Here is a 26,329-nt window from a genome sequence, read left to right as displayed (position 1 = left end):
TTGTTTTTAAATATCTTGAGCATTAATGACCAGAATCCTGTGATGGGAACCCATGTGCTTCACAGCCTCAGCCTGGCCCCAGAGAAGCCCCCCCCCCTTTTTTTTGCAAAAAAACCAAAAAGACAAAACACTCGCTAAAATCCCAAATACAGCTTTTATTCTGTGCAGTGGGGCAGCTGACACCCCTCTTCAAAGCAATTGTTTCGTTAAAGCCCAGCCAAGTGCCGTGTGCAAATGCATTATTCGTTGGCCAGTAAAAAAAAAAGAAACCAGTTTGACCAGTTTGACTCTTGGTCTGTTGCACATGGAGTGTCCACTCATCCTGGGGAAGGGCGCAGGGAGGGGGGAGAAACATCGCCCTGGGTTTGTCCAGGTACAAAACCAGGACTCGTGTTCACACACAAAACATCGAAGGAAGTCACAGATCCCACGGGGGCTCACAAAACTAGATCCCGAATTCTCCCAAATTCTCACCAAGCTGGACCACCTACCGAGGGGGGGCTGACATAGCAGCCCCTCTGTTTTCACCTGGTCTTCCTGCAGCACAGCCCCAACCCAGACTGATCGCCCAAAAATTTCAGAGAACTTGGCGTGCACAACGCGCCACGGCCTGGGAGAATGGGCCATTTGCCCTTCGAGTGCCCTTCCAATGCTCAGATCGCATCACCCGGAGGCAGCTGTCACACACACGCAAAAGATTAGCTCTCGTTATTTATTTACACGGCTTTCTACATTGCCTAGCTCCGAGGCTCTGCGCACCAAGGATGCCAGGCGATGCCCGTTTTCCTCCGCAAACACACCACAGGCGACCCTCAAATTACCACCTTCCATTCAATGACTATTCAAAGGTACAATGGCATCGAGAGAAACCCAGATTGATTTTTCCACTTACGGCCATTGCAGCGTCCGCATTGCCGCGGGGGAAAAAAATTCAGACCCTTGGCAACCGACTCATATTTACGACCGTTGCAGTGTCCCGGGGTCACGTGATTGCCCTTTTGCGACCGGCTGGCAAGCGAAGTCAACGGGGAAGCCAGATTCACTTAACAACCGGGTGACTGACTTATCAACTTATGGCAAGGGAGGGTGTGAAACCTGGGGCGAAATCCATTTGACCGCTGTCTCACTTAGTAACGGAAATCTGGGGCTCAATCATGGTCATAAATCAAGGATTACCTGCCCCATAAACACATCTACTGGAGGAATAGCAAACTCCATTCTACTGAATTTGAAAAATTTGGCTGCTATTCCCCACCCCCAATTCCTATCTTGCTATATCTATATGTTTAAAAGCTGGCCTCAAAACTTGGGCAGAACGGAGCCACAAGGCTGCCAGCTGCTAACCCTTTAGAGCAGTGTTTCTCAACCTTGGCAACTTGAAGATGTCTGGACTTCAACTCCCAGAATTCCCCAGCCAGCATTTGCTGGCTGGGGAATTCTGAGAGTTGAAGTCCAGACATCTTCAAGTTGTCAAGGTTGAGAAACACTGCTTTAGAGCAACATTTAAAAGTCTTTCAACTTGTTTGGCACAAAAAAAAACAAACCCTGGAATATAGATTTAAAAAGAATCACGAGAGGAGAGACCCTTCGGGAGATCCATGAAGATTTCAGAACAAATTCTTTTCCCGTATTTCTGCCGTGAAACCAAATACGAGCAGTTCTCCCCACCCACCCCCGTCTTTCGGAAATAAATTACATCGCAAATCAGCCGTTCCTAAAACAAAAGGACAATCATCCACAGAAATTAAAATAAAAAATACGGGTCGAGGGGAAGACGGTGAAACAAACTTCGCCACGTCGAAAGGCAGGGAAAAATTCATCCGGAGGTCCAAGTGTCAGCATACGGAGTGTTACAAGACGGAAATAAGAATTTCGGTTAAATTTGCATTAGAAATCTCTTCCCCCTCCAGTTTCTGCATTTAGCAAGGGCTTTTCGGTGGCCTTGCAAACAATATTCAAGTCTTTTGGATTTGGAAAAAAAAAATACGACCCACCAACAGAGTTAAGAATGAACCCAGTTCATTTCTCGTCCTCCTGGCTCGACTGGCCAGAGAACGTCAAGTAAAGGAAATGGAAGGAAAACAAATAAGAGGGGGGAAAATAGGATAAGACTGAAGACTTTTTCTCCTGGCTTGGTCCAAAATATAAAAAATAAATGCAGAGAAAATTGAAAGAGAAAACAAACAAAAGGAGGATTGAGCGATCTGGATAGGTCGATTCACTCGCTGAGTTTTTTTTCTTTTAACTGAATGTCGCCGAAGAGAAATGTCTGGATTTGCACAGCGGATATTCCCTCGCGGCTGATTTTCAACAACCGCCACCAGAACTAGGGAGAAAAATTTGGGATGAATGGAGTGATGATCCCACAGCGTTTGTTGGCGTTGAAGCTTCCAAATGTACAAACTGCGGGAAGTTCAAAGAAGGAAGAACCGGGGGAATGGGGAGGGCAGGCTGTGTTTAAAGCAAATTTCTCGTTTAGAGAAGTTCTCCCGTTATGAAATCTCTCGTCACCTGGGAAATTCCGACCTTGAAAGACGGAACAAAATTTTAAAGTTCTTTTTTTGGAAAAAAAAAAATAAAGTTCTATGTTCCTTTTTTGGAGAAAAGTTTTAAAGTTCTTTTCTTTCTTTTTGGACAAGAATATCTCCACCTAAATCGTCCGGACTTTGATGAGTTCAATCACATCACGGATTCTTTTTCGCAAGGTTTGTTATCCCCCAAATGGGTTGGACCGTTCTGCTTAATCAGCGGGGACCCCTCCTCGATCTCCTCTGCCTTGCTGGCCTCCACGGCCTCCGTCTTCACCTCCAGCAGGTCGTCGTTCACCGTATGGCCCAATTTCTTCTCCGAGTAGACCTGCAGGAGCCCCGCGCCGAAGGCATCGCCCTCCACGTTCAGGACGGTGCACGTCCGGTCTCTGCAAGGGGGGAAGAGGAACCGGGTGTGAGAATACATGCAAAATAACCCCTTGGAGAGAAGCGGGGTGGGGGTGGGGTTTAGCCTCTCCCATTCAGGGCATCTTCACCTGCAACACCAGGGCCAAAAAACTTCACTGGTTAGGACAGGAGAGAAAGATCCCTCATGTGGGGTCCTTGGTGCTTTCTCTGTTTGGTTACAGACGTTTCATGACCCAACTGGAGAACATCATCAGTGCTAGAAAGGAGGGGGTTTTGCAGAGGGGGGAGGAAGTGGGGGGTTTGCAGAGGGGGAGGAAGAGCCGAGGTGGCGCAGTGGTTAGGGTGCAGTACTGCAGGCCACTTCAGCTGACTGTGATCTGCAGTTCAGCGGTTCAAATCTCACCGGCTCAAGGTCGACTCAGCCTTCCATCCTTCCGAGGTGGGTGAAATGAGGACCCGGACTGTGGGGGCAAGTTGCTGACTCAATTTGCTAAAAAATTTGTAAACCGCTTAGAGAGGGCTGAAAGCCCTATGAAGCGGTATATAAGTCTAATAAATAAATAAATAATACTGTGACGTCTCCGATGATCTCTGAGCTTGGTGGTTTTCTTGCAGATGTTTCATGACCCAACTAGGGAACATCATCAGTGCTAGAAAGGAGGGGGTTTTTGCAGAGGAGGAAGAGGAGGACTGCGGGGTCCTTGGTGCTCTCTGAGCTCGGTGGTTTTCTTGCAGACGTTTCGTGACCCAACTAGGGAACATCATCAGTGCTAGTAGAGAGTGGGGTTTGCAGTGACAATGGTAGCTAGTTGGGTAATGAAATGTCTAGAAAGACAGCTCTCAGACCACCGAGGATCACACAGTATTTCCCTCTCTCCTCCTGCTTTCCGCAACTCCCCCTCCCCTTCCTTCTAGCACTGATGATGTTACCTAGTTGGGTCCTGAAACGTCTGCAAGGAAACCACCAAATCTCAGAGAGCACCAAGGACCCCTCATTTCAACCCTGAGCTGCAAATATTCTGTGCCATGATTACTACACGGGAACTTTGGCTCCGATGCAGCCACGGCGTTATCTTCGGCTGTCCATAGGTAGCCTTCTGCTTATAACCTAACAAGGCCTGTCCGTCCCAAAACGGGTCACCCCGCGCACCTGGCAGCCAGTAGAGCCTCAGAACCAGGTCAGGGTTTCTAACGGGGAGCTCTGTCGTAACTTCAAAACGGCCGTAAGTCGAGGGCTTCTTGCACAGGTCCCTTATCCCATTGGGAAGGAAAACAAGAACCCCTTTTCAAGGCGGCCTTCACCTTCCCTACAATCTCCCGGGGAGAAGAATGACTCAACTCCACCGCCTGGTTCTTCCAGCTGCACCAGACAAGCCTGTTGGAGACACCCCCCCCCGCCCTCCCTGTTGTTACACAACTTTGTTCCGCACAAACACAATAAGATTCCAGAGGGCAACTGGGCTTTCGGTCCTCCTTCCAGGCTGCACGCAAAGGTCAGGGCAAGGGTGGGCAGCTATGGCGACTTTTCCGGCCTGCGGACTTCAACTCCCAGAATTCCTGAGCCAGCCAGCTATGGCTGGCTCAGGAATTCTGGGAGTTGAAGTCCACAGGCTGGAAAAGTTGCTATAGATTCCCACCTGTCAGCCAACTCCGGGTCTTCTCGCGATCTGCCCTTCGGAATCTACCGGATAAAAAGGACCCTCCCCACAGTTTCCCTTTGCAGAACCTGGAGAAGAAAAGGCAGGTTATGTCGCGACCTTGCAACGCTTCATTTACTGACTGTGCAAAGTTATGTCATCCCCCCCCCCCCAAAAAGCGACTTTTGACTGTTTTTCACACTTACGACCGCCGGCGTGTCCCCTTTTGGCGACCTTCTCATGAGCAAAGTCAACGGGGGAAGTCGGATTCACTTAACAACCAGGTTGATAACTTAACGACTGCAGGGATTCGCTTAACGACTTGTGGCGAGAAAGGTCGTAAAACGGGGCAAAACTCACAACTGTCCCACTCAAAATTTTGGACTCGATTGTGCTCCTGCATCGAGGTCCTCTAATCCTCGGACTGTCTCTCCCCCCACACCCCACCCGCGCTTTAGGGTTTCCCTGCCAAGCTGTCGCACCTACTCTATGGTTTCAATAGCGCGACCAGTGAATCCTGGTTAGTTCCTGATCCTGGGCTGTTGCCCATCTGGCCAGCCATACTTACACAAGCCAATCCACCGCCAGGATGAGCGAGATGTCCTTGGTGGGCAAGCTGATGGCCTCCAGGATGATGGCCAGGGTGAGGACGCCCCCCGCGGGAATCCCAGCGGCCCCCACGCTGGATGCTGTCGCCGTGATGCTGCGGTTGAAACCAAGAAGGGCAGAAACGTTAGGAATGAAAGAAAATACAGAGATACAAAGAAAATTAAGTACATATTAACAGATCTGCTAACTAACTACAGCTAGAATAGCATTTGCCCAATGCTGGAAACAAAATAATACCCCCTCGGATGAATTAGTGATTAAAAAAAAAACTTTGGATCGTGCAGAGATGGACAAATTAACACTGAAATTAAAAGATAAAGAAGAGTCGGAATATTATGAAATTTGGAACAATTGGTACAAATGGCTGCAAAACAAGAATAAAATTAATTAAGCCAAAAAACAATATATATAAATATATATATAGAACTGTGTATAAAGGTGTGTAAATATAGAAGCGAAATATTATATACATCTACTGGTATGATGACATAACAATGTTGATGTAATGACTGTAAGGTGGTGTAGAAGGGAGAAAATAAAAATAAAAAATCTAAAAAAAATAAAGCTACATAAAAATTGAAGTCAAGAGTTTCTTTTTGCAAGATCTGCTTTCTGGACCATGTTCAAGATCAGATGTCAACTTTGGAACAGTGTTTCTTGACCATGGCCATTTTAAGATTCGTGGACAGCTGGCTGGGGAATTCGGGGAGTTGAAGTCCACATATCTTAAAGCTGCCCAGGTTCAGAATCACTTCTTTTAACTCACCACAGGAATCTTACTCATAACTACCACCCAGTCAGTGATGTTTCAAATCAACATGGTGAGAAACAAACCATGATTACCTAGTTGTGTAAATAGCAGTAGACTTATATACCGCTTCATAGGCCTTTCAGGCCTCTCTAAGCGGTTTACAGAGAGTCAGCATATCGCCCCCAACAACAATCTGGGTCCTCATTTTACCCACCTCGGAAGGATGGAAGGCTGAGTCAACCCTGAGCCGGTGAGATTTGAACAAGCCCAGATGTTCCTCTGCCCCCGTTTAAAATTCTCCATATCTTGTGACTTCTCCCAACCTTGCAATATTCTGCAAAGTTTACCAAGAGGAGACTATAAAACGCCGGATAATCCAATGGGCAATTTAATAAATTTAATAAAATAAAACCTCTTTAAAACGATTTAATTTGGGAAGAATGGAGCAGTCCTTCCAACAGAACTTCGATTGCTCATTTCTCTCCGTCTGAAATTAAAATTTTAACGGGCTGTAATTTGGTCGGCGGAAACAGAGTCATGAGGACGTCCCAGAAACAAAGGAGAAATTTATAAGGAGAGGTCGCTTTGGGACACATGGTGATGGAAAGACGCATCCCCCACTGCCAAAAAATAAAATGAAATAGTTTTCAGACTAACAGGCTTTAACGAGAGATGCTGAAATCACAGGATCTGGAGAAATTCAGGGTGGAGCCTCAAAAGCTGAAATTTGGCTTGGGTCTTCAGCGAGTTGGAAACTCAGCAAAAAGTTTCGCTCTTTCGGTCTTGCGAATGAGCAAGAAGGCTCCTGCAAGGCAGGTATTGTTGGTCTTTCATTCTTTTTAGCAGATTTTTATTATTATTTTTTTCCCTTTCTACAACACCTTTGAGTCATTACATCAACACTGTTATGTCATCATACCTGTACGTGTATATAATATTTCGCTTCTATATTTACACACCTTTATACACAGTTATATATATATATATATATGTATATATATATATATATATATATATATATATATATATATATATATATATATATATATATATATATATTTATATATTTATATATTTATATATATTGTTTTTTGGCTTAATTAATTTTATTCTTGTTTTGCAGCCAAAATTGTTTCCAAATTTCATAATATTCCGACTCTTCTTTATCTTTTAATTTCAGTGTTAATTTGTCCATCTCTGCACAATCCAAAGTTTTTTTAATCACTAATTCGTCCGAGGGGGAGCCGAGGTGGCGCAGTGGTTAAATGCAGCACTGCAGGCTACTTCAGCTGACTGCAGTTCTGCAGTTCGGCTGTTCAAATCTCACCGGCTCAGGGTTGACTCAGCCTTCCATCCTTCCGAGGTGGGTGAAATGAGGACCCGGATTGTTGTTGGGGGCGATATGCTGACTCTGTGAACCGCTTAGAGAGGGCTGAAAGCCTTATGAAGCGGTATATAAGTCTAACTGCTATTGATATTGCTATTTTATTTCCGGCATTGGGCAAATGCTATTCTAGCTGTAGCTAGCAGATGTGTTAATATGTACTTAATTTTCTTTGTATATTTCCCTTTGATTATTAGAAAGATTTCGGGGTTTGTATTTTATCTGTTCTCCTGTAATTTCTTGCTTTAATTGGAATTAAAACCGGGGGCGGGGGGAATGCATTGATACGTCCGTCGTATCTTCAATGCACTTCCTCTTTTGATCGCGTGAACGCAAAAGCATTTTAGGGGTCGCTTCGAAGCAAGACAGATTTTTTGGGGGGGAGGGGGACCCTCAATACTCACAGGATGGTGATGACCTGGATGAAGTTGAGCGAGACATTGTTGAGCTGGGCGATGAAGACGGCGGCCACGCACTGGAAGAGGGCCGCCCCATCCATGTTGACGGTGGCCCCGATGGGTAGGATGAAGCGGCTGATGTGTTTGGAGACGCCGTTGTTCTCCTCCACGGACTTCATCATCAGGGGCAACGTGGCAGAGCTGTGGGGAGGAAGCCACAGAGATGGGATGGGCCACCGAGGCCTCCAAAGATGTTCCTTGGGGCATGGGAAGGATACCGACACCTCTCCTCCTGCCTTCGAAGGCATCCCTCCCCGTCATCTGTTCTTTGAGCAACATCTGGGACCCCATCACAATCATCCAGGAGAGCGGATTCTGTGATCTGTTTTTTCCTTGCAGACGTTTCATGACCCAACTAGGTAACCTCATCAGTGCTAGAAAGGAGAAGGGTTTGCTCTCTATTCCTTTACAAGTTGCTTGCCTTAAGAGAGCAACCTCTATTCGCTTGGAGCCCCGATGATGTTATCAGGTTGGGTCATGAAACGCCTGCAAGAAAACCGCACCCAACACACCCTTTCCTCCCTCCTCTTTTTCTCCTGTCCACAATCTTCCCCTTCTAGCACTGATGCTGTTACCTAGTTGGGTCATGAAACGCCTGCAAGAAAAAAAACCCAAGCTGAGGGAGCACCCAGGTCCCCACATTTCAACCCCGAGCTCCAATGATTGTCTCCCACGGGTCTTGACGCCTGGTCAATGCCGACTGGCAACCACGCGGAGGAGAGCCTTCTCGGTGGTAGCTCCGACCCTATGGAACGATCTCCCCGTGGAGATTCGTACCCTCACCACCCTCCAGACCTTCCGCAGAGCCCTCAGAATCTGGCTATCCCGTCAGGCCTGGGGCTAAGATTGTAACCCGCCCGAATGGTATGAATGTTGTGTTTTTAATTATGTATTGTCTTATATGTAAAAAGTCTGTTTTCCCCCCTTTCCTTTTGGATTGTGAGCCACCCTGAGTCCCCCCAGGGAAAAGGGCGGCATATAAATAAACCTTCTAAATCTAAACCTTCTAAATCTAAATCCCAAACAGACATGTTCGTCGTGACCCGACAAAAAGGTGTACAACAAAACCGCGCCTGACTAAACCGCGTCGCTAAAACCGCGACGTCATCAACACGCCGACAACAGCACGTCAACAGAAAGCCGATTTCACTTAAGGTAAGGGTTAGGTTTAGGGTTAGGTTTAGGTTTAGTTTTACAGCGCGCTTCTGTCACCGCGCTGTTGTCGGCGTGATTCAGCACTCATTCGTCGGAGCGCTTTAGAACACGCGGTTTTGTCACCGCGGTTTAGTCGGGCGCGGTTTTGTCGTTCGCCCTTTTGTCGGTAAACCCATGTTCGTGGATGGTTCTCCACCCATCCCGCCCACCTCCTGCCCCTCTGGCGGTCTCTGGATACCTGGAGGAAGTCCCGAAGGCGGTGGCCAAGGGGGTGAAGATGCCCCACAGGAAGCGGTAGGGGTTCCGGCGGGTTAAGACGAGGTAGATCACTGGGAGAATCAGCAGTCCGTGGATGGCGTGGCCCACCAGGCAGCAGCAGATGTATTTGCCCAGGCTGGTGAAGAGAAGCACCACGTCCTCCATCTCCATAATCTTCCCGGCCACCAGAGACATGATACCCACGGGGGCAAACCTGGGAAGGAGAAGAGGCCATCAACCCAGCTGGAGATCCAGTCCCAGGGAAGCATCCGGTGCTGGAGGGAAGCTGGGGGGCGTTAGCAGAACTTTAACCCAGGGGTCCCCAACCCCCGGTTCGTGGACTGGCACCAGTCCATGGCATGCCAGGAACCTGGTTGTGCCAACAAGCGAAGCCCCATCCACGGGATGCCAGCAGCACGCGAAAGGGCCCCTCCAGTCCACGGATAAATCTTTCTACACGGAACTGATCTCTGGTACCCAAAAGGTTGGGGGTCCGTGACTGAAACCCACCTTGCAATTCTGCCCAGAGGCAGAAAACCCAATTTTTGTTGATTTTTTAATTAACAAAAATCACCCAATTCTTGGTTCATTTTGAATGTTTAATGTTTTTTTTTAAAAAACAAGGAGGTAATCTACTTAATAATACAAAGAATGGTCTTTGCCCCAAACTGGAAAAAAACAGGGAAATTCCACAAGAAGAGGAAGTAGTTAGGAAAATTCTGATTGGTGCTGAAATGGATAAATTGACGTGGGAATCGAAGAACAAAGACGAATCAGAATATTAGAAGATCTGGGATAAATTTTATCGATGGTTGGAACAAAAAGAGGAAAGACAAGCAATGACTTAAGTTTTATAGAATGGAGATTAGAATTATGTATGAAATCATAAGAGTGAAAATGTATAACACAAGAAACAACACAGCAACACAGATGGAAATAAGACATCCTTATATTTGTAAATACTGAAGAGACCAATTGTAAATAATATTACAATATTTATAATTTTTAATAATTATAATATAATTATTATATTTATAATAGTTATAACATTTAACTTTATATTCTAGTATCGTATGGCAAAGACATTGCCAGGGCCATTATACTGTGTGTCCAATGCTTTAATGTGTGTTTAATAACAAAATAATAATAATAAATAAATAAATGTTTAGAATAGAATAGCGGAGTTGGAAGGGACCTTGGAGGTCTTCTAGTCCAACCCCCTGCTTAGCCAGGAAACCCTACACCACTTCAGACAAATGGATATCCAACATCTTCTTAAAAGACTTCCAGTGTTGGAGCATCCACAACTTCTGTTCCACTGATTAATTGTTCTAACTGTCAGGAAATTCCTCCTCAGTTCTAAGTTGCTTCTCTCCTTGATTAGTTTCCACCCATTGTTTCTTTTTCTGCCCTGAGGTGTTGAACAAGATAGATAATGGAGATGATAGATAGATAGATAGATAGATAGATAGATAGACAGACAGACAGACAGACAGACAGACAGACAGACAGACAGACATGGATAGATCAGATAGATAGGTGATAGATAGATCTATAGATAGATGGATACTGTAGTGTAGATAGATGGATGGATAGATAGATGATAGGTGGGTGGATGGATAGATAGAAAGATACAATACAATAGCAGAGTTGGAAGGGACCTTGGAGGTCTTCTAGTCCAACCCCTTGCTTAGCCAGGAAACCCTACACCACTTCAGACAAAGGATATCCAACATCTTCTTAAAAGACTTCCAGTGTTGGAGCATTCACAACTTCTGGAGGCTTTAATGTTTTTGTAGTTTTGGGTTTGACCATGAGATAAATTTAAATTTAACTGAGTTTTAACCCTGATTTCAAAAGATCCCGGATGCTACGACTGTCATCAATGTGAACCAGTCACCAAACATCTGAATTTTGATGACGTGACCAGGCAGGGATGCCGCAACCGTTGTTAAATGTGGAAAACGGTTATAAATTGCTTTTTTCCAATGCTGTTGTAAACTTTGGTCACCAAATGAACCGTTGTAAGTCGGGGACTACTTATACCACGCTAGGATATAGCCAGACTTCACCTGCAACATTTGCTGGCTTGATTGATTGCCTCACAAAATGCTGGGCCGTAAAATGGCTTGTTTGTGCTTAGTGCATCGTGGGAATATAGGCGCTGCAAACCATGGTTACAGTTTTCGGCAAGATTTCCCAACCTTGCTAAAAAAAACTCCGGGGATTGGGAAAGGCCGAATGAAGAGACGGAGTCAGCCCACTTTAATTGCAGGCTAAGTAATTATTCAGTCAACAGTGAGGAAAGGAGCGAATTCAGCCTCTGGATGGACTGGGATTAGGAGCTAATTCTTAATCCAAGGAGGCTTCGCAAGGTTATAGACCAGTGTTTCTCAACCTTGGCCACTTGAAGATGTCCGGACTTCAACTCCCAGAATTCCCCAGCCAGCGAATGCTGGCTGGGGAATTCTGGGAGTTAAAGTCCGGACATCTTCAAGTGGCCAAGGTTGAGAAACACTGTTATAGACACTCGGTCAAACAAACAACCCCCACGTCAAGTTTCTAGTCCTTCTGGCAGCTCCATTGCAGAACTCAAAGGGGGGTCAGGATTTGACCCCTCTCCTGCGTCAAAGAATGCATGGCAAGACGCCGTAGAGATGCAAACACTTCCAGCCTCAAAAACCAACTTTTCCTAAGAAAAAAACCAATGTTCTGACCCAACTCCCCCTCTTCATGGAAATCAGAGATTCCTTTATTAGGAGCGCCGGCACAAAATTTCTCTCTCACCGCAGGCTAAGAAGTTCGTCTGGGCAGGAGATGAATAGTTGTGTGCCAAAGCTACACTCATCTCCACCCACTGCCTTTTATCCCCAGAGCTAGGGTGGGGCTTCCATAGCAGCGCTAGCTCTTCCGTCCTAAGGACCGGCCCATAGATTTCCACTGCTCTCCTCTCCTCTGCCTTCTGTCAGGCACAGGGCCCAGCTGCTCCTCCTCTTCCTCATCAGCCACCTCCAGACCTGGGGGCTGTTGACTCTCCGTCTGAGGGCTGACGGACAGCCCATAATCTGCCCCTTCTCTCTCTTTCTGCCAGCTCCATTCCCTCTTCCCCCTCGGAGCTCTTGGGCCGCCGTGATGCTGACCCTGACCCCCACACTGCCTCTGATTCGGCTGCTGGATGGTTGACAGGCCACAACATCAGCACCGGATTTGCGCAGTCAAGGGTGCCAAATCCTAAATTTGACGCACAATTTTTGCGGCCCGGAAGAGGGTCCTTACGAGCAGCATCCTTACCACATAATCCAAGAAACCAAGATCATGGTGGCTTCGTTGAAGGAGTTGAAGAACTTGATCAGGATCTCCCCTTCGGGCCCGAGCTTCCTCAGGGCGACCCCGAAGACGATGGCAAAGACCACCAGGCCGAGGATGTTCATGCCTTCCACCTCCTCGCCCACCGTCTTCTGGTTGCAGGAGAGAGAGAAAACCGTCAGCGCAGCCCGAGAACCAGAGCTGGGGAACGACGGCCCCCTTTGGGACTCGCGAACTTCAACTCCCAGGATTCCTGAGCCGGCCGTGTGCGCGCACCGCTCGACTTATTTTAACAGAAGGGACCTTGTAGGTCATCTAGTCCAACCCGCGGCCCAAGCAAGTTGATGTGAATGATACAAGTCAAGCTGAACCCCACTCCCGTGGCCCAGCTCTAAATCGGCCCTAAATTGGGGGCCTTACACTACACAACATTCTTGCTTTTATTTTATTTTTTACCATCGAGACTGTCTTGTTCAGAGAGTTGTTTCCATTCTCAAGGGCTGCCATGCTGCCGAGACTCGTGTTCTTCTCCTCTATTTGAACCGTTGAGTACTAAGAAGGAAAACACAAAGAGATTGTCTTGTTTTTGCTGCGCTTTCTCCAGGAAACAGGATTTGGGGATGGGAGAGACACACCCCGTTCAGATCTTTCCTGGTGGCTCTCGTGCCAACCACATGCCCTCACAAGACCCAGTATGCCCAGGGCGGGAGGCCCACCCCATGTAATATCTGGATATAAAGAAACCACTCCTTTCAAAGTTGACTTTGTTGATTCAGGCTCAGAGTTTGCACAAACTGGCAGACAAAAGCTTTGCCCCTAATCCGTGCCAAGGAAGACTAAGTCTTTGCCACTTTGCATCGGCTTCCGGGATGGAAGGAAGGGAAAAAAATGATATATATATTTTTTCCTTTCCGCCTTTTAACAAAAAGCAAAATCAAACTGGTATATATTTATCTTTGGAAAAAGCAGGCGATTGCACCACTGAGAAGTCAGGGGCGTGGAGAATGAGAAGTTAATGCCAGGACAAAATTGTTTAACTCAGCAAAAGAGTCCATCCTGGGTCCAGAAATTGGCCTTTTTAAATTAACACGGCTATTAAAAATTAAGCCAAACTGACTCGATGACCCGCGTTCCCGAAACGAAGAGGATGAGATGCCAGATTTTGAAATGGCTGAGCAAGACGGGGGTCTTGAGCAAGAGTTTATGAGGGGGTGGGGGTGGGGGGAACACAACATCTCCCCCACCCTTTCTCCGTCAAAGCAGAAACACTTTTCCCAGTCTTGCATTCCAGACAGGATGAGCAACACATAAATCAGAGAGATAAAGATACTTAAGATAGATCTTCCTTCAAACAGCGAGGTAGGGAAACCCTCATCCTGCATCTCTGGATACATTTTGGATTTAAATTTAATTTTTAACTCTTTTATTTTTGATTGTGACCCTTTTTTTTATTGTAATACCCTTTCTCCCCTAAAATAAGACCTCCGGATAATAAGCCCAATTGAGTTTTTGAGCGCATGTGCAGAAAAATAAGCCCTCCCCCCCCCAAAAAAATATTCCAGAGTGCACAGGGGTTGGGCAGGGCAGAAAGGAGTGAAAAATGGCCCATTTTTGCCTGCCCCCAACCCCCCAGGAGCACTATAAGCTTCCTAAAGGCTATCCATGCCTTTTGACAAAAAACGGGCATGTTTTCGTGAAAAACGGGCCGTTTTTCACTCGTTTTGGGGGGGGCACCCCTTAGGAGCACTCTACAAGCCTCCTAAGGGCTATTCATACCCTTTTTTGGGTGGGAAAAAATGGGCTTGTTTTTGCGAAAAACAGGCCATTTTTGGGAAGTTTTGCAGAGTGCAAAAACATTTTTTTAAAAAATTCTCTTCAAAACCTTGCTGCATGTTATACTCCGAAAAATACAGTAACTGTCCCGGATCTTCTTGATGGACAAAGGGAGTTTCCCCCCCCCCCCCCGCATCCTCCCATTCTTTTTGGAAAAGAGGCTTTGGAAAACCTCTGATGAGACTTCCACCGAACTCTCTTCTTCCATAAGTCACCCGGGGTCACAGAGGCAGCCTGTCATAAGATGTGGCGACAGCCCCCAATTTTAGTACTTTTCCAAAGAGCCTCCGAATGGGAGCGGCTCAAATAACAGGATTATCTTTTTGTCTCGATCCCATCCCAGAACATCAAAACAGCTGTTGCCAAAGGCCTTCAAGCCCCACACTCGGCCCCAGAGTCCCTTTCCCTCTTTCACACAACCCTTTGGGGTCCAGTTCATTTATTTGTTTTCAATTTATTTGCTTACTGATTACGTGTCTCACCTAAGCCACCCAGGGCAGTTTACAACATCGCAACATAAAACCTTAGTAATATCTAAATGAAACCCTAGATTCAGTTCCTCCACTTGATAGGGAGGGGAGAGGGAAAGAAAGAAAGAAAGAAAGAAAGAAAGAGAAAAAAGAAAGAAAGAAAGAAAGAAAGAAAGAAAAAGAGAGAAAGAAAGAAAGAAAAAAGAGAGAAAGAAAGAAAGAAAAAGAAAGAAAAAGAGAGAAAGAAAGAAGGAAGGAAGGAAGGAGAAAGAAAGAAAAAAGAGAGAAAGAAAGAAAGAGAAAGAAAGAACAAGAGAGAAAGAAAGAAAGAAAGAAGGAAGGAAGAAGAAAGAAAAAAGAGAGAAAGAAAGAAAGAGAAAGAAAGAAAGGAAGGAAGGAAGGAGAAAGAAAGAAAAAAGAGAAAGAAAGAGAGAGAAAGAAAGAAAGAAAGAAAAAGAGAGAAAGAAAGAAGGTAGGAGAAAGAAAGAAAAAAGAGAGAAAGAAAGAGAAAGAAAGAAAGAAAAAGAGAGAAAGAAAGAAAAGAGAGAAAGAAAGAAAGGAAGGAAGAAAGGAAGAAAGGAAGGAAGAAAGAAAGAAAGAAAGAAAGAAAGAAAGAACTCACCGATCGGAATGTAGCGGTCACCAAGTTGGAAGGGAAGATGTTCCTGGATAAGAGAAGAGGAGATTAAGTGAGCTTCTATGAGAACGCTGGAATTCTTGATTATTTAATTTATATGCTGCTGAGTTTGAGATATGGATAGCACACACACACACACACACACACACACACGTAGACCTTCACTTATGACTGGGGAATTCTGGGAGTTGAAGTCCATACTGCTCCCAACTGCCACCGTTGGGTAGAGGCGACCGGGATTCTCCCCAGCTGGATCTAAGCCACAAAGAACTCAAGAGCCGAGGTGGTGCGAGTGGTTAGGGTGCAGCACTGGAGGCCACTTCAGCTGACTGCAGTTCTGCAGTTCGGCTGTTCAAATCTCACCGGCTCAAGGTTGACTCAGCCTTCCATCCTTCCGAGGTGGGTAAAATGAGGACCCGGATTGTTGTTGGGGGTGATATGCTGACTCTATAAACCGCTTAGAGAGGGCTGAAAGCCCTATGAAGCGGTATATAAGTCTAACTGCTATTGCTATTGCTAACTCACATCTAGCCCAAGAAATCCAGAACTCTCCCTGATCACGTAACCTGGTTTAACAAATGAAACCACTACAAGCCCATCGCCCGGCTCAGAGAGCACCAAGGACCCCACGACTCAACCCTGAGCTGCACAGATTTTCTCCTCTCGGGAGTCCAGAAAGTAGGGTGTCCATGCCACCTCCCCTTCCTCTGTTCCGATGTTTAAGTGGCCAACTCTCTCCCTCCCTTTCAGCCGCCATAGCTAACAGCTGAGCCCCCTCCAAGGTTGGCATTGCAACCTAAAACTGTACTTTTCATGCCTCCACACCTGTCGTCCCCTTGTCCATTTCTGGCAACTGTGTCAACGCAGAAACCAACGTGCTCGCTGGCCTTTCAGTCGCGGGAGCATAGCTCCACCAAGAATAAACCCCGCAGAGATCGGGTATCGCGGAGTTAAACGTCGCTGGCCAAGATCGAGCCTTGGACTCCTGCCCTGTCCCCATCACACACACACCCTTCTGCCTCCTCTCCTTCGTCCAGTTCTGGACATGGCACCACCGGAGGACAAGCTAAGATCAAACCCTCATTGCCCAAAGCTGGTGGCTCTCTTTCCAAAAGGAACACGTTTGTGCTCTTGGCACCAGGAGGCACCAAAGGAAGTTCTGGAGAACGTCTGAACGAATAGGGCTCTCTGCCAATTTGGCACCTGGGAGACTCGTGGACTTCAACTCCCAGAATTCCCCAGCCAGCCATGGAATTCTGGGAGTTGGAAATGGCGCCAAATTTGGAGACACTGCAATAAAACACAGAAGCATACGGTTGGAAGGGACTTTGGAGGTCTTCTAGTTCAAGGGTCTCCAACCTTGGCGACTTTAAGACTTGTGGACTTCAACTCCCAGAATTCCTCAGCCAGCTTTGCTGGCTGAGGAATTCTGGGAGTTGAAGTCCACAAGCCTTAAAGTCGCCAAGGTTGGCTGAGGAATTCTGGGAGTTGAAGTCCACCAGCCTTAAAGCCGCCAAGGTTGGAGACCCCTGTTCTATTCCAACCTTCTGCTCAAGTGGGAGATCCTACTAGACCATTCTGGACAAATGGATGTCCGATCTCTTCTTGGGGAGGTTTCCACAACTTCCAGAGACACGCAAATCTCCACACACCCCCTTTCCCCCCTTCTTACCTCCTCTCACCTGCTGACGGCTTCTCTTAACCCCCAGCCTCCCTAGAATCCAACTCTGTGGGAATACAGGACCCACAACTAATCCTCAAGACATTGAAAGTGCAGTCTAATAACATCATTGCTGGACCAGATCAAGGTCCATTCTTGTCCGCCACGTGGGTTCACACCTGGGAAGCCCCCAACGCATCTCCCATGCCTCTGCTCGCTCCCTCCTGCCCCTGGCACTCGGTGCGCAGAGATACCCGTCACCCAAAGTTATGAATACCAACAAAGGAGAATATTGGTATCTCTTGTGTTGAACTGCGGAGGTCATTGGTGCTTTCTCAAATGCTTTCTTGCAGAGATTTTTATTATCCAACTAGTTAACATTGTCAGTGCTACATAGGAGTGAGCTTTGCACCATCTAGCACGGATGATGTTACTTCCTTGGGTAATGAAACGTCTGCAACGAAGCAACTGAATTCAGAGAGCACCAAGGACCCCAACAGATGTTGCCGTCCTCTTTCTCCACGCTGCAAAACTCAACTCTCCCCTTCTGGCATTGATGATGTTCTCTAGTTGGGCCACGAAACGTCCGCGAGAAAACCAGCAAGCTCAGAGAGCACTAAGGACCCCCTTCGTTCAACCCAGCCAGCTGCAAGCTGGCTTCCGCGGGACGGTTGAATGCGGAGCGCAAAGCTGGCCAGTTCCTCTTGGATCTGGTGACCCTCCAGCCACCGGAGACGTTTCCGCCTCCTCCCCAAGCCTGCACAATGCCCAGACTACAGGTAGTAAAGTCATCACGAGAGGGCTCATTCTCGGCTTGAATTGCTGCCCATTCATTTTTATGTTCGGCTCCTCCCGGATGTGCAATGTGTGTGTAAATAGCAGCTTATCCTTGTCTGCAAGGATTTAAAGTCTATTTATTATTAAACCTGTTGCCCTCCCGTTTTACAAACAGGGTTAAGTTGGATGTTGGCAACTTGCAATCCAAGGCCAAGAGTCATTCCAGTGAGTTGTTTTCCGGGGGGGGGGGGGGGGGGGGGGAAGAGTGACATGACCGTTGCATCCTCCGCGTGGTCATGTGATCAAAATTTGGCTGCTTGGCCCGCCGACTCACATTTATGACGGTTGCAGTGTCCTGGGCGGGGGTTGTCACGTGATTCCCCCTTTGCAACCTTCTGACAAGCAATTTAACCGCCTCGCTTAGTGACTGAACCTTTGGGCTCCGTTGTGGTCATAAGTTGAGGACTATATGTTTTGTGGAGCTGTTTGGGGTTCTGTTAAGCCCCCCCCTCCACTCCACCCCCTCCCAAGCAAGATTTGCTGCAGAATAAACCTTGCCACACATGAGCCTTCCGTCCGGGTGGGGGGCATCCCCTCCAGGCTCATCCAATTTCTTGCTTCCCCCCCCCCCCCTGCAACTTAATTCTTAATTTTAACTTCAAGGTCTCTGCAGCTTCCTTTTGCCGGAAAGACCGACAACTCACATAACTTTGCAAACTAGAAAACACTGCAAGTGGTTTGAAGAGAGACCATCCCATAAAAAGGGGGGAGGGCAAGGGTCTTTGCAACCCCCCCACCCCTCCAGGAGCTTTTCATTGTGCTCAAATCCAGCACCGTAAAAATATATGTATATTGGAACCCAAGAAAAAAAACATAACGTCTCCCTTGAACAAACTTCTCTCCAGAACTTGCAAAAATCAGATTTTTTTTTCAAAAAAACAAGCAATTCAGCCTGTCTTTCTTCCTTTCCTGAAGTTTTCGTGTGTGTCCCCCGCCCCCCAATAAATGCTTCCCCCAATTCACTAGCTTTCCCGAGCTTATTCAATGCACTGAATACAACTCGGCGCCTTTTTCTGTTTACTGGAAAAAAAAAATATGTCTGCAAAGCTGAAACTATTTGCTTTTCGGTTCTTGAAATAACCCCCCTCATAAATGAGACCTTTTTTTTAAGGCAGGTATCGGGAAGAGGAGGAAAGAGATCTTAAGACTAGAGAGAGAGAAAAAACAAAGACCAGCCGACTTCCCCATTGGCAAAGACACTCAACAACAGGGAAATGTTGCATCAGATTTGGCGGAAAAATCCATCCCCTTGCAACGCCCATTTTGCAAAAAAAAAAAAAACGGTCAGAAAGAGGGGGAGAAAAATGGGTTGCAGGTGAAGGATTTCATTCAGGGCATCGATCGCCACTTTAGCTAAATCTTCCCTGCCTCTCGAGGCTTTTTAAAAAAGCTGACGTCAACAGGACAGATATATATAAATCACATTTTCCATAAAGCTAAACTAGGAAATTCTGAGCTTTTGTCGTAAGCAGGTGAAGCCGAAGGGCCTCGTGGCCGTGAGCTGTCTTAAAGGGGAAGGAAACTGGGTAGGTGGGAGTCTGTATAATGACTCCTCCTGGACTTTTTTAAAAAAAGGAAAGGAAATATTTGCAATGACCAGAGTTGAGTAAAAAAAAAAGGAGAGCAAATTCTTAAGGATATATCCCTGCCCATACAACACAGTACGAGCACTTTTATTTAAGGTATTATTGAGTCAGAATAAAACCCTGAATTACAAAAGCTACCTGGTGCATTTGTACAAATAATCTTGACTTTGAAGGGTGCAGATTATCAAGGTAAAGAAGCAATAACTGAATGCTCTAAATCAGTGATTAACCTTTTCTACACGCAGTGCCCAAATCGGAACGCCTCTACATTCATGTGTCTATCCCGGAGCAACGACCAGCTAACTGGTGCATCCATGCCCGTTTTGGGGTAGTTTTTCAGGCTGTTTTTGTCCCAAAAAACCATCCTAAAATGGCCAGGGTTTTGGCCGGTTTTGGGGCTGTTTTCCAGCACTCCGGTGCTTGCAAAGACCAGCATGTGCGTGCCAAAATCTAGAAAAGCAGCTGGTGGCGACGCGTGTGCCCAGAGAGGGGGGTCTATGTGCCATCTCTGGCACGCACGCCATAGGTTTGCCGATTCTAAACGATGCTCTAAAAAGGAAGCCTTTTTCTCCAAGGTTTAGCCTTGCTGGCATTTTGCAAACTAAGACGCCTGTCTAACCCTCTGCCTTCACTTCCATTCCTCAGAAGTTCTGGGGAGGAAACTGTACAGGCTCTTTCCAAGCCATTATTCCGAATCCCAGAATTCTCAGCTGGCTAGGGAATTTGTATCTACCTATCCCTGAGGCCAAAGGTGTTCCAGGGAGACGGGGTAGATGACTCAAGTGAACGGCGGCTTGCAAACTGTGGTTTCTGGGGGAAAATCGGAGTGCTTTTCGTTGGTTGCTAATTGAGCTTTTAGAGCAATTTTTTTTCCAAGACGCTTGAAGCCCGGGATACATCAAGTGCCAAGCTGCAAGTCCTGGCATCTCTCAAACCCAGCACCAGAGTTTAAAATTTCGCTGGAAGATGTATAAGTCATCACCCACATCAGGGGTTTTTTTTTCTGCCTCCAGGGACAGCCAAGTGTGGCTACCTCTGTTAACAACACCAGGAGAAATCCAGAAAGATGCTTAGATGGAGCAGTGTTTCTCGAAGTTGGCGGCTTGAAGATGGGGGCGAATTTCAAGTCCCAGAATTCCCCAGCCAGCAAAGCTGGCTGGGGAATTCTGGGACTTGGAATTCTCCCCCATCTTCAAGCCGCCAACTTCGAGAAACACTGTCTTAAAAAAATTGCAGAAAACTCGATTCCGGTACCCAGAATCTTCCCATACCATGAAGATTACCCTGGGGGAAAAAAATATATGAAATATTCTAATACACGCCTCATATCATTTTATTATTTTATAGTTCTTAACCGTCCCTCCCTCTCCGAGACAATTAATAAACACCCCGCTTAAAAAGCATCCTCTTTTACAATTAAGCAGCAGACAGAATTACAAAAAGGACCACATTTCAAAAGGTGAAACATTTATCAAGAGATTTAGTAGCCCCCTCCCCTTAGGGCACCCATAGGGGGCTGAGCCTGGGGGTGGGGGGGGATGCCCAACCTAAATATAAATATAATAAATGAAACCTGTGGCGCTAACTTTGAAATAAACCGGAACTCAAGTCAGTCTATCCGTTGTTACAAGCCTTTTGTAACCGCGACTTTCCACCGAGTTTGATGGGGAGCTACCCGAGCAGCTGTTACAACAGGGCTTCCCAAACTTGGCGGCAATTAGTGCAAATTTTGTAAAAAAAGTGGTTTTTTTAAATTTTCCTTTAGGTAATGACACACACAAGGAGGGTTGCCCAATCGCAACGGATGTTGGAAATTAGCTTAAAGGAGGTTTTAACCATGCATTGGCAAGAGGGAACCAAGACAAGCTGGTTTATAAGCCACAGTTGGTTAGAAGAGACCCCCGCCTCCGTGCCTGCCCACCCACTCCCCCAAGGATCTTTCAAAGCAACAGATGGTTCTTGGGGGGTGGGGGGGGAGGACAGGGTGGACCTGAGGTTGCAAACCAGGATCCCAAAAGCCATCTGCTTCCCTCCTACGTCTCTCCACTCTGCCTCCCACCCCAAATATTTCGTCAGAAGCCATGTCAGTTACGGAAAATCCTGTTGGGGGTGGGACCTCGAGAACATTCTGTACCATGTCTGTAAAGGGGGGGTGGGGAGACAGACTACAATCAATGCCCTTTTAAGGAGAAACCAGGATGCCCCAGGAAACTAGGATAGTTGGTCTCTTTCTAATTTTGCATCCTTGGAAAATGCCAGCTTTTCAATGGCATGGAGGGGTGGAGCTGGTGAGGATGGGGGTGGGGGGGGGGGAGAGAAGGCTGGAAAAGGGAGGGGAAGGGAGGGACCAAACACCGGCTCTCTGGGGAACCCACCCACCCCCCGGCCAGCACTATCTTGAGTGGGCTGACCGTCTCTCTCTGCCCTTTGTGGTTAGTTGAACTGGGTTCAATCTTTTGCTCGAGTTTGATGATGCAATCGTCCCAGATGACATGAGGTTGTGTGTTACAATTTTCTTGAGAAAAGAGGACTGATAATCATTCAGCCCGGATACGGATACACCAGGGGGAAGTCCCACCGCCGCTGCCCCGTTGCGTGGCTCATTCCAACAACGTGGCCTTTTCGGTCCTTACCTTATGTTCGCAGGGCTCACTAGCCCAGCTCAGCCCCAAATGCAAAGCATGGGACGTGTTTTATTTGTACTGGCTGAGACACAAAAGGCTCATTCACACACACACACACACACACACACACACACACACACACATTCATTCATATACCCAGCCACATGGAGGGGGGGTGGGGGTTTCGTTCCCCAAAGCGAGCATCGCACACAGGAGAACGTGGCCACAATCCAGGCCACCAGACATCCATGCCCCCCCCATCTTCTAGTTGGGGAGCAATCTTTCCTCCCCTGCCAGATGTTTGCAGGAAGCAAATCCCCCCCCAAACATCTGGGGAGCCTTGAAGATGGCCGTCCATGGGGACTGTCAATCATCCAGGTCATAAGTCAGTAGGTTCTTTTCCAAAAGGTAACTGTAGTTTCTTTTGGGGGGGGGGGGGAAACATGTTGCTTCTTTCAATGAACTGAAGATGCTTCTTGGATGAGAAGCGGAATGTTTTCCTCCCCAAATCAGGGAAAAAAAAGTCCAGATGCCTTTTGGAAAACAACCCCTGAAGGTGAGTGAGGGTTGCTAGGGGATCTGGAAAAAGGGGTCTGCAACCTTGGGAACTTTAAGCCTGGCGGACTTCAACTCCCAGAATTCCCAATTATGGGAGTTGAAGTCCACCAGACCCCTGATCTAAAAGGGGAAGCCCGGCATCCATCCCCTGCCTTGGAAGAAGCCTTTTACGCCAAGGTTTAGCCTTGCTGGCATCCGCCTCTCACCTGACCAATAAAGCTGGCTGGGGGAATCCTGGGAGTTGAAGTCCCCCCAGGCTTCAAGACCCCCTGATCTAAAAGGGGAAGCCCGGCATCCATCCCCTGCCTTGGAAGAAGCCTTTTACGCCAAGGTTCAGCCTCGCTGGCATCCGCCTCTCACCTGACCAATAAAGCTGGCTGGGGGAATTCTGGGAGTTGAAGTCCCCCCAGGCTTCAAGACCCCCTGATCTAAAAGGGGAAGCCCGGCATCCATCCCCTGCCTTGGAAGAAGCCTTTTACACCAAGGTTCAGCCTCGCTGGCATCCGCCTCTCACCTGCCCAATAAAGCTGGCTGGGGGAATTCTGGGAGTTGAAGTCCCCCCAGGCTTCAAGTTCCCAAGGTTGCCCCCTGATCTAAAAGGGGAGGCCGGTCACCCACCCGCCCGCCCTGGGAGAAACCTTTTACGCCGAGGTTCAGCCTCGCTGGCCTCCGCCCTCTCTCTCTCTCTCACCTGATCAGGTCGAGGAAGGAGTCGACCACCTCCTTCCGCGGGGGCAGCCCGCCCGTGTCGCCGTACTTGGCCAGGCTGGCATCGGCGGCGCCGGCGCCAGGCTGGATGGCGAAGGCCAGCCCGACGCCCAGGGAGGAAGCCATCAGGGTGGTCAGGAGGAAGAAGAGCATGGCCCAGCCGCCCAGCTTGCCCAGCACGGCCGGGTCGAGGCTGGCGGCGCCGGCTACCAGGCTGCAGACCACCAGCGGCAGGATGATCATCTTCAGCAGCCGCAGCAGCAGCTCCCCCGGGAAGGAGTAGAGCTGCACCTCGGCCTCGCTCAGCCCGCCCGGACGCCGCACCGCCAGCCCCAGCGCCACGCCGGCCACCACGCCCGACACCGTCAGCAGCACCAGCAGGTTGGACCGCAGGAAGCCCCGCAGGCGGGAGAGCCGGCTGGACCGCCCGGCCATCGCCACCGTCGTCCCCCTCGCCTCCGGCCCGATGTCCCCGTTGGAAGCGCCCTTGCTGGCCGTCATGGTCCTCGGAGGCTCTGGGCGCACGTGGCTCCGGCTCCCGGCTGCTGCTGTTGCTGCAACGCCCGTCCCGTCCAGGCACCGCCGCCTTCTGCGGCTGCCGCGCGCGCCCGCCTGCCTTTTATAGCCTTGGGAGGGGGGTGGCGGGAGAGGGGGGGTCTCTGGATTGGCTGCGGCGAGAGTCCGCTCCGCTGGGGGCTGGAAGGAGGGGCGGGGCGGGGAGGGGCTTGGCGGGAGGGGCGGTTGCGTCAGCCCTGCAGCGTGTGCGGCTCCCGGGTGCGGCTCCGGAGGGGGGGGAGGCATGGGGAGGGGGGGGGGTTGTGGAGCCTCACCTGGGTCCCAGGTGCGCTCAGCAACAGGTCCCATCAACCCCATCCAGAGGGAGCCCAGCCCTAAGCAGGGATGGGCGTCGGGCTTGAGAACACCGGCATTCTGGAGGGCCCCAACCTCTAGTCTCCCAGAGGGTGTGTAGACTACAACCTCCCTCATCCCCTGCCAGGACACCGCCATTATGCTGACTCTGTAAACCGCTTAGAGAGGGCTGAAAGCCCTATGAAGCGGTATATAAGTCTAACTGCTATTGCTATTGCTATTTGGAGGGCACCAACTGGGGACTCCAGTCTTCCAGAGAGGAAGACTATATCATCCCTCATCCCCTGCCAGGGCATCGACATGTGACAGCTGGGGACGCTGGTCCTCCATAGGTGTGGACTACAACGTCCCTCCTCCCCTGCCAGTGTTCCCCATGCCTTCCTTCCTGGCCCAAATACCCTGAAAGGAGATATAGCTCAGTGAAGGGGCGTTTTTGCCAGAGGTGTAGACTGCAACATCCCTCATGCCCTGCCAGGGCACCAACCTCCAGTCCTCCAGAGAGAGGTAGACTACAAAACCCTTCATCCCCTGCCAGGACACCGCCATTTGGAGGGCACCAACTGGGGACTCCAGTCTTCCAGAGAGGAAGACTACATCATCCCTCATCCCCTGCCAGGTGGGGACGCTGGTCCTCCATAGGCGTGGACTACAACATCCCTCCTCCCCTGCCAGTGTTCCCCATGCCTTCCTTCCTGGCCCAAATACCCTGAAAGGAGACAGCTCAGTGAAGGGGCGTTTTTGCCAGAGGTGTAGCCTGCAACATCCCTCATGCCCTGCCAGGGCACCAACCTCCAGTCCTCCAGAGAGAGGTAGACTACAAAACCCTTCATTCCCTGCCAGGATGCCAACCTCTGGAGGACACCACCTGGAGGCTCCGGTCCTCCACAGCTGTTGACTCAGTGAAGGGCATCCTGGCCAGAGGTTGTATTTCAGGGACACTCCAGCTGTGGTCTGCAGAAGTAGCAGTTAGACTTATATACCGCTTCATAGGACTTTCAGCCCTCTCTAAGCGGTTTACAGAGTCGGCATATCGCCCCCAACAACAATCCGGGTCCTCATTTTACCCACCTTGGAAGGATGGAAGGCTGAGTCAACCCTGAGCCGGTGAGATTAGAACCGCTGAACTGCAGATAACAGTCAGCTGAAGTGGCCTGCAGTACTGCACCCTAACCACTGCGCCACCTCGGCTCTCCAACAGGTAGAGTCCCTTCTTATTGGTGGACTTCTGCCTTAGTTTCCCTGATGCCTGCAGAGATGGGACTGCAGAGACTTTTAGCCTGGCACCATCTTAATGTTGCCAAGGTTGGGAAACGATAGTTTAGATTTAGTTTGTCACCTCCAAATTCTCAGGTTTAGCAGTGATATTCCCAGAGCATCTAAAATCTGATAAGACACCATGCCGGCTTGAGAATCCAAAAGATCCTGGATTGTGCAGAAATGGATAAACTCACTTTGGAGTTAGGGGACAAGGAAGGCTCAGAATATTCCACAGTTTGGGAAAACTGGTTATCGATGGATAAATAGTAGGAACATGAAATGTACAGCTTAGAAAGATAGATGCATAGATATAGGAATCATTAGGAATGTATAAAAGCGTATTTGAATAACAAATGGTTACGTTAGCGCTGTCAAAAAGGGCTGTAATTTATACAAAACTATTTTTAAAGGTATTTGTAATGTTTTAAATTTTCAATAAAATGGGGGGGGGGGTAAAATCTGGTAGATTTGAGAGCTCTGTGGCAATAAATGGCTATTAAACTGTTAGAATACCAAGAGAATTAGGGATTTAAAACCAAAAAATATTGGAATTACTTATCCGCCTGTCCTTAACCGCACATTAACTATAGACTGTAGTCTAAGTAGAAAATTAGTATATTAGAAGAAACCGTATTTTACACTCTGCGGGTGATAAAAGATTACACAGTGTGAACAAGTTCAGAAAAATGGAAAGTTATCACCCATTATTTACACAGTCAGAAACGTCTTGTCAAAAACAGTCTGCAACCTAAATATATATTACAATAAAAGAACATAATAAAATTTGGACCAATCGTGATCAAGTTGTAGATCATTAAACCCTGTAACCGTTTA

The 26,329-nt window shown here is 48.1% G+C and overlaps 1 protein-coding gene across 4 annotated transcripts; it reads right to left on the bottom strand.

The window, feature by feature from the left end:
• Positions 1-135: 135 nt before the first annotated feature.
• Positions 136-23,954, bottom strand: SLC1A5 (solute carrier family 1 member 5). 4 transcript variants are annotated; one of them, XM_032228102.1, is made up of 9 exons: positions 23,352-23,954; positions 15,381-15,423; positions 12,912-13,007; positions 12,441-12,607; positions 9,130-9,363; positions 7,683-7,877; positions 5,103-5,237; positions 1,520-2,917; positions 136-1,367 (listed from the first exon to the last, which is right to left on the bottom strand). In XM_032228102.1, exons 1-8 carry the CDS (start codon positions 23,867-23,869, stop codon positions 2,680-2,682), a joined length of 1,626 nt encoding a protein of 541 aa, XP_032083993.1. In that variant the 5' UTR covers positions 23,870-23,954; the 3' UTR covers positions 136-1,367; positions 1,520-2,679. The 4 variants fall into 4 exon arrangements, with proteins under 4 accessions (XP_032083993.1, XP_032083994.1, XP_032083997.1 ...); XM_032228103.1 differs by lacking the exon at positions 136-1,367 and having other exon boundaries at positions 2,249-2,917; positions 12,441-12,604; XM_032228106.1 differs by lacking the exons at positions 136-1,367; positions 23,352-23,954 and having other exon boundaries at positions 2,249-2,917; positions 15,381-15,704.
• Positions 23,955-26,329: the final 2,375 nt, after the last annotated feature.

Source organism: Thamnophis elegans, chromosome 12, assembly GCF_009769535.1.
Source record: "Thamnophis elegans isolate rThaEle1 chromosome 12, rThaEle1.pri, whole genome shotgun sequence".
NCBI classification, from domain to species: Eukaryota; Metazoa; Chordata; class Lepidosauria; order Squamata; family Colubridae; genus Thamnophis; species Thamnophis elegans.
The sequence above is the reverse complement of the archived record's forward strand: the minus strand, read 5'-3'. Positions and strand labels throughout refer to the sequence as shown.